Genomic DNA, 8630 nt, shown 5'->3' on the forward strand with positions numbered 1-8630 from the left:
TATTTTTTGCAGACAATTGTGGATGAGCAGCTTGCACTGAAGCGAGTGGCAGATATTCTTATTAATCTGTATGCCATGACTGCAGTAATATCTAGAGCGAGTCGTTCTATCAGCATTGGCCTGCGCAACCATGATCATGAAGTAAGTTTCAAATACTCATTAATTTCACAACCTTGACTACTCTAGGTTATGTTTCATATGGGTTAATTGTCTGGTTTCAGAGCTGAGGGGCATATCGCAGGGCAAGGGCTGTTTGTTTACATTCTCACACTGCTAGGCGGAAACCATGGGTATAACTGCTGCCACTAGAAGGTGGGCACTAAGCAAAACATTTTCTCATCCGTCTCATTGGGGGACACAGGCATTGACCATGGGTATAGCTGTTGCCGCTAGAAGGCGGACACTAAGCACACAAAGTGTAAGCTCCTCCCTCTTCAGCTATATCCCTTCCTGCATGGACCAAGCTAATAAGTTTTTAGCTTAGTTGTCTGTAGGAGGCAGACCTTCCTGCGTTACTAATTTTTTTTCTAGCTGGAAGCTTCAGGCAGTCCGGGTAAAAACTGCCTGCACTCCCACCCAGGAGACGGGAGACCAGGGGGTCACCCAAACCCCCTGCTCGTTCCCGCTCTCTAGAAGAAAAGGAGCACCAGAGATCCCTGTAAAAACCTCTATCTCCCGCCAGAAAGTGCATCACCACGTCCGCCACAGCGAAAGTCCCCTCTTTTTCGGTATAGTGTCCCTGACCAAGGGGCCGCATACCGAAGCTGGTGATCCGGATGGAGTCAGGGGGGCAGAAGACGTCGGACAGGTGAGTAGGAGCAGTGCTCCCCTCCACCCTCCCTCCAGGACCCCGGCCAGTATTCCCTCCTCCCCACATGTGGACTTGGGCAGCAATCTCCTTCAAAGGGATTCTGTCACCAGGATTTACCCTACAGAGATATTGATATGTGCCCATCAGTCTTGAATGATCCCACTGTTACTGCTCTGTGTGTCTTTTATTCGTCAAAAAAGCGATTTTATTGCTATGTAAATTACCTTGATAAGGAGCCCAAGGAGTTGTCCCATGATCTGTTGGAGCCCGGCCGCGCCCATCGTTCCGGAGCCCAGCACCGCCTACCAGTTAATTTATTCACTGCACTTGCCCTGACGTCATTCCTTCCAAGCGTCGTAATCTCGCGCAGACTACTGGCACAGGCTTCGTCGATCCAACTGCGCATGCGCCGGCTCCCTGCGCCGAGTCCTAAGGTATTTTCCGGTGCCAGCGACGTGCACAGGGAGCTGGCAGCTGGATCGACAAAGCCTTTGCCTGTAGTCCATGGGGGGGGGGGGGGGGGGTGACCTAAGAGCGAGGGGCGTGGCCCTGGAGGATGGACGGGCGCTCATGCTGGGCGGCAGATAATGCTTCAAAGCGGACCCTGACGGCCCCCCCATTAACCGGCAGCAGACTTTTTTGTAAGCGTCTGGATGAGATAATTTCGGACGCTACAGGTGGTAAGAGCACCCATTTACCACAGAATAGAGGGCGGTCTAATAAGGCAAAAAAGTGGAAGCCTTTTTATCGTCCCTTTCAGAGTTTTTCCGGCCCCAAGGGAGCGTCCGATCAGTCGGCCGCAGGCCAGAAACGCAAGCTTGCTTTCAAGCCGCGGCCTTCCTGGCATTCCCGTCAACAGGGCTCCAAGTCCTTTAACCATAAGAGCTCCGCTGCATGACTGGCGGCTCCCGGCACCCTCCGTTCGGGTGGGCTGTCGCCTTCATGTGTTTCGGCATGTTTGGCTGGCTCACATCTCAGATGCGTGGGTGAGAGAGGTCATTGCAGAGGGCTACAAGCTGGATTTCAAATCCTCCTCTCCGTCCCGTTTTTTTCGGTCGTCTCCTCCGGCACCACTGATTCTTTTTTTTTCTGGCAATTCACACGCTGCTGCAGCAAGGTGTGAATGTTCTGGTTCCTGCGCAATACCGTTTTCAGGGGTTTTACTCCAATCTCTCTGTGGTTCCCAAAAAAAGAGGGGACGGTCCGTACCGTTCTAGACCTCAAGGCGCACAACCGTTTCCTTTGCGTCCGCAGATTCCGGATGGAGTCACTAAGGTCGGTTATTGCGTCCATGGAACCGGGGGAGTACCTGTCCTCGATAGACATCAAGGACGCTTATCTTCAGCAGTTCCCTATGCTCAGTTCCATACCAGAGCGCTTCAGCGAGCCATTCTGTCGAGCTGCGATCGCTCCCCAGACTCCTTGGATCGGCCAATGCGTCTCCTTGCCCCAGTGCGCCGGGCCCTCAGATGGTGGATGGCCTATCCGATGTTGACATCAGGGCGTTCGTTTCTCCCTCTCCGTTGGAGGATGTTAACAACGGACACAAGCCTTGGGTTGGGGGAGGGGAGGGAGGGAGTGAGTGTTGGAAAATATCTCGGTCCAGGGGGTATGGTCATGCGAGGAGTGCTCCCTTCCAATCAATGTTCTGGAGTTGAGGGCGATTCGGCTCTCTACAACACTGGGCCGACCATCTCAGGGGTTGTCCAGTGTGGGTGCAGTCACGACAACTCCACGGCGGTGGCAAACATATTCACCAAGGCGGCACCTGGAGCCTGACAGTCATGGCGGAGACGGCACTGATTTTCAGCTTGGTGGAGAAACAGGTTCCAGCACTATCTGCGGTTCACATTCCAGGCGTAGACAACTGGATCGCGGACTTTCACGACCGGGAGCGTCTCGATCACGGCGAGTGGGCTCTTCACCCGCAGGTCTTTTGGGACATCTGCGAGAGTTGGGGTCAGCCGGATGTGGATCTCATGGCCTCACGGTTCAACAAGAAGGTTGAGGACTTCGTGATCCCGTGGAGTCGGTTCACGTTTCCTCCTCTACTGCTCATTCCGCGGCTTCTCAGGAAGATCAGGTCCGAGGGACTGCCCGTCATTCTCGTGGCCCAAGATTGGCTGCGTAGGGTGTGGCATGCATTCCTAGTCGCACTTCTCGCCGACAAACCTTGTCGTCTTCCTCTTCGGGAGGACTTGCTGTCGCAGGGGCCGATCTTCCACCCGAATTTAGGGTCGCTACATTCAACGGCATGGCTGTTGAAGCTGCCGTACTGAAGGCTCAGGGTTTTTCGGATGCAGTGGTCCAGACTATGATTCGTGCCAGGAAGCCGTCGTCTTCCAGAATCTACCACCGGACTTGAAGTCCTACTTTAGTTGGTGCGTGCAGAGACAGCTGTTCGTTTTTCTTTGCCTCGACTTTTGGCTTTCCTGCAGTCGGGCATGGACTTGGGGCTGGCTCTCAGCTCCCTCAAAAGGCAAGTGTCGGCTCTCTCCATTCTTTTTCAGCGAAATTTAGCTTCACTTTCGGAGGTTCAGACTTTTCTGCAGGGGGTGGTGCATGCTGCGCCCCCCCCCTTCTGTCCTCCATTGGATCCTTGGGATCTTAATCTAGTGCTCAACTCTCTCCAATCTTCTCCGTTTGAGCCTTTGCAGCAGGTGTCGCTGCGCTTCCTGTCTTATAAGGTGGCTTTTATGGTTGCAATTACTTCTATCCGTAGAGTATCGGAACTCGCGGCTCTGTCATGTTGGTCCATCAGGATAAGGTGGTCCTTCGTCCTGTGCAGTCCTTCTTGCCAAAGGTGGTGTCAACATTCCATTTTAATGAGATTATTCTTCCTTCATTTTGTCCGGACCCGTCTCATCCTCGAACAGTCCCTCCATAATCTGGATCTGGTGCGTGCAGTGCGTATCAATCTGTCCCAGACGGCATCTTTCAGGCGGATGGATTCCCTGTTCGTGATTCCAGAGGGGCCGAGACGAGGGCTGGCAGCGTCAAAGACTTCCATTTCCAGATTGATTTGTTTGGCTAGTGGAAGCGTACCGCGTTAAGGACCGGGGCCCGCCCTTCCAGGTGACTGCTCATTCGGCTCGGGCAGTGGGAGCCTCACGGGGCTTCAGGTGTGCAAGGTGGCAATCTGCATACTTTTTCTAAGTTTTACAGGGTGCAAACCTTTGCATCTTCTGATGCTTCTTTGGGGCGTAGAGTTTTGCAAACAGTGGTTCTCTGATTGGCAGGGGGGTTGTAGTTAAGCCCACCCCAGGGACTGCTCTGGAATGTCCCATGGTCAATGCCTGTGCCCCCCAATGAGACGGATGAGAACTAGATTTTTGTACTCACCGTAAAATCTGTTTCTCTTCTGTTCATTGGGGACACAGCTCCCACCCAGTTTTTTGTTTATGGGCCATTGTGGTTCTGGGTTTGCACATATTGTGATTTTCTTATGTCTGGCTTCTCCTACTGCTTTTGCACTAAACTGATTAGCTTGGTCCCTGCAGGAAGGGATATAGCTGAAGAGGGAGGAGCTTACACTTTGTGTGCTTAGTGTCCACCTCCTAGCGGCAACATCTATACCCATGGTCAATGCCTGTGTCCCCCAATGAACGGAAGAGAAACAAATTTTACAGTGAGTACAAAAATCGAGTTCCACAACCTTTACCTTGGGCCACAGGGCCTAAGCTAAGACATTGTGTAGAAGAGCAGTAGGAGAAGCATAATTTTCAAAGAACTATACAACAACCCAGAACCAAACAATCCCCAAACTGAGAACAAGTCCAACAAAGGGAAAAAAAAGTAGCTGGGTTAGCCATGTCCCCCAGTGAACAGAAGAGAAAAAGATTTTCTCATACGTACCATTGGGGAACACAGGTAATACCATGGGATGTTTCCAAGCAGTCCTAAGGCTGGGGGGAAAAAAAACTGTAGAAGGAAAGAGGTCAGCGAACTGCTGTCCGCAGAACCTTTCACCCAAGTGATGCGTCTGCAAAACTGTTGAACCCTAAAAAATTTAGAGAGTGTGTGTAAAGATGATCAGGTAGTTGTCTTCTACATCTCGAGGACCAAAGCCTGGTGACTAATAGCCCAAGAGTTGCCTACCACCCGAATAGAATGAGCAGAGATCTGGAAAGGAAGTCCTCTATCCTTGGTTTGGTATGCCTCCACAATGGTCAAACGAATCCAACGAGAATGGTGGCTTTAGATGCTGCCTGGGTGAAATTATGGGTATGTCCAGGCTCAGCTCTGAACCCGCACAACCTCTTTTTAATTTAAACATATCGGGCTCCTGTCCCCATCAGGCTACGAGGGAGAAGGGCAGGCAGAGGCCCGCAGCTCCCAGCACAGCCAGTCTCTATTCAGCACAGTACTATGCTGATAGAAGATGGATGTCCCTTAGCAACGCTCATTTGAAAGAGAGCTGCTAAGGGACATTTCAGCCCAAGTAATCTAGCATAAATAAACGTTTTGCCTAAATTAAGTATATTACAAAAATGTTCCCTGTCACTGTTTCTTCACATTAGCAAAAAAATAAATAAAAATTTAATGGCAGTTACACTTCACCTCCCTCCTGAACTTTTACACCTTTAACATAATTAAAATTTCTGTCATGTTGCCCTTTTCCTTCTTTGCTCAAGGTTATTAAGTTCTTTAAGGCTTTCCTGATATATTTTATGCATGAGACCCTGTGCCGTTTTTTTTTTTACCAAGCCTTTGCACCATTCCATTTTAACTATAACTTTTTGTAAATGGGGCCTCCAGAACTGGACACAATATTCCAGATGAGGTTTCACTAGTGCTCTATACAGCATGATAACAATCTCTCTCTTCCAACTTCTTTAATGGCTGTCACACGTCGGTTTTAAGAACAATGGTAGTCTATGGGGTTATTCACACAGCAGTTTTTTTTGATGGCCAGTGAATAACAGACTTCAAAAAATGAAACATGTTCTATCTCGTCTGTTTTCACCTGTCTGACAGCCCCCCCCCCCCCCCCAAAAAAATTGAATGGGACCGTTTTTAGCATCAGTTTCTCAGAAAGGTAACAGTGAACAGTTTATCTGTTTTTTAACTGACTTTTTTTCCACTGTTGTGTGCATGTAGCCTTAAAGTTGTTTGGCACAGAGAAGCAACTAACTGGGAGATTCCATGCCTTAAAGGGAGGGACAATGAGGAATCAAAGTCCATGTGATCCTGGAAAAATTTTAGGGACCGACAAAAAAGCTTGGACTGGGATCACGGATGTGAGGTGGTGGAATGAAGCAGGAAACGCAGAGGGGTTCAGATTGACTGCTCTGAAACTTGGTATGGCAAGAATCTTCCAGTAGGAAAAGGGAGGAGGAACCAATTAGGGTAGATTACCCAATCTGCCTAGAATGTGGTCCCCTAAGTAAAGCTGTATAGAGTTCTGGAGGATCTGCTGTTGGACAAGGGTGAAGCAGGTAAAGGTGCAAAATTGAGCCAAAACAAAAACTGGAGAAGAGTGCAGTGCAGGCCAAGAAACAGAGTATTGCCCCGAAGAGGAGTATTCCCGGCTCCACCTCCTAAGTTAGGGCCTAGGCCAGAAGCTAAGCCGGGGACTGGAGCTGAGGCCCATGGGACCTACTCAGCGCTGCTGAGGCGACAATGGAAGGAGGCAGAAAGACCGTTACAGGAGCTTCAGTGTCAAAGATATCACATACCGTGGGAAAGATGCTCCCTGGCTGGCCGAAGCCAGAAGATAACCAGAGATTTTCAGGAGGTACAGGCCGAGTACTCTGGACCAGGATGAGATGTCTCATCAGTGGATCTGGGAAAGCATGCCCTAGAGCCAGAGGGAAGAGAATGGTGTCACTGTTCTGGGTAGAAGGGGACATTATCCCCTCCAGGACCAAGTCCCCCAGATTCCTAGGATAGAAGAGGTCTCTGGAGGATGGATAGGCAGAGGAACAGTGGTAAGCTTTTGGTAATACATACCTTTCCACCGTTTTCTGCTCCACCCTGTCCAGCTAAGTCACCTTTTTTGGTGTGCTCTCCTTGGGGAGGGGAGCTAGACCAGAAAAGGGGGTACTTGGTAGTTAAGGTGACCCAATTGCTGATGGGCAATGGAGGTAACAAGCAGGAGGCTTAATGACCTGCTGGTCTCCCTCCTCATTTTTGGGATGACAGGTGGCTGTGACCACTCATAGACCCATAAAAATAACTAGAAGAAAGAAAAATAAATTGGCAGATATGCCGCCTCCTACAGACACCAAGCTAAAACGGTCTTAGTTTAGGCCCTGTGGGAGGCGATAACACTTTTTGCTTAGTGTCTGCCTCCTAGTGGTGGTCTTGCCTGGGTCCCCCAATAATACGGATGAGAAATACCCTTTTAATGTTTTGTATAACTACTAATTGGCCCTTATGTTGTAATATATGTGATAATAGTCACAAAGTAGACAATTTCTACTTATAATATATTTTTTCTTTCTACTGTAGGTGCTGCTTGCAAATATGTTCTGCTCTGAAGCTTATTTCAAGAACTGCTACATGATGGCTCAGCTGGGAAAATGTAAGATATAAAACCACATAGACAAAAACACTTTGAGGGAGATGACATTCACCAGATTCATCATTCATAGGATGTGCACCCTGTTAAGGAATCTAGTGTAGGCTAAAAATGGGGGCATTGAGACGCCGGTCTTAATATATTCTTTGCTGGAGTCACACCTCAGGGGTTATCCCATGACTAATGAAAAAATGAAAATAACACATCATATATAGTACATGACAATCTATTTCTAAGAAACTTAGAACCAGCCCTGTAACGCACATGGATCCAGAGATGACTCCATTCATTGCTTTGTTAGATTTATATCAAGTTGGCAGCAGCTCAAGGAGAGTGTCCTTTCTGCTACAGCTCAGGGGGAGTGTCTCAGCTCTCCCTATCACAGCCCAGGAGGCAGTAGAAGGATGAAACTGAGTTTGTGCGGCCTTCTGAGTAAGGTGGACAAAAATGAAAAAAAAAAAAGAACAAATGGCGCTATACAGATATAACTCAGTGGCTATGCAAAATTTTTAATTACATGCAATTACAAAAGAATTCAGATCCAGGTGCTGCTTTTAAAACGGCAAAATATTTTTCGTGGGACAACCCCTTTAATAATTGTGGCGCTTCTGTGTGTCAAAACTGAAATCTATGCCAGCAAGGTAGATGGTGTAGATTTCCAATTTACTGGCACAGATTATATGAAATATGTGGGGCTGGCTATGCATATCCAACCCCCTCCCCCCTCTTTGTACCCTGTTACACCTGATACATTTATTTATTTTTTTCTTTTCCTCATCAGATTGTCCAGAAAATCAGGACGAAAGTATTAAGAAAATAGCAAAGCATGTTCTAGAAAACCGTGCTTATACGTGTTCTCACCCTCTGGACAGAACTTTCTAAAAACCGAGCCAGAAGAAGCAAGAGTTGCTGCAGAATGTCCATATAACTTTACACGATGTGCTAACGATGCTGGTCTGGAGTGTATTGTAACTTTGTACAATTGTTGATAAATCTACAACTTTTTTTTTTTTATCTGTTCTTAACCTGTAATACACAAACATATTTGTAGTCTTATTTTATAAGAGATCTTTGTGTTTACTGGGGTACTATAAGCCCACAAAATAAACTTACCTATGTATGGGTTGTGTTCATGAGATGCTTTTATATGTGTAGGTGCATTTTCTTGACTAATGCACATGTACAGTTTGTATTTAAAGGGTAACTGTCATGTTTTCATAAAAAAAATTATATTTTTAGCATATGTCACTGCTGCATTATGCATAAAGCAATCTTTAGTTTCTTCACATACCAGTT

The 8630-nt window shown here is 47.8% G+C and overlaps 1 protein-coding gene across 1 annotated transcript in view; it reads left to right on the forward strand.

Moving 5' to 3' along the window:
• Window positions 1-8339, forward strand: part of ACAD9 (acyl-CoA dehydrogenase family member 9) — a 69633-nt gene extending 61294 nt beyond the window's left edge. The window contains exons 16-18 of the mRNA XM_040407492.1: window positions 13-141; window positions 7265-7337; window positions 8116-8339. Of these exons, the coding sequence (XP_040263426.1) occupies window positions 13-141; window positions 7265-7337; window positions 8116-8216 (303 nt within the window). The 3' untranslated portion in view covers window positions 8217-8339. The remainder of the gene's footprint in view (window positions 1-12; window positions 142-7264; window positions 7338-8115) is intronic.
• The last annotated feature ends 291 nt before the right edge of the window (window positions 8340-8630 follow it).

The sequence above is a fragment of the Bufo bufo genome, chromosome 9, assembly GCF_905171765.1.
Source record: "Bufo bufo chromosome 9, aBufBuf1.1, whole genome shotgun sequence".
Taxonomy (NCBI): Eukaryota; Metazoa; Chordata; class Amphibia; order Anura; family Bufonidae; genus Bufo; species Bufo bufo.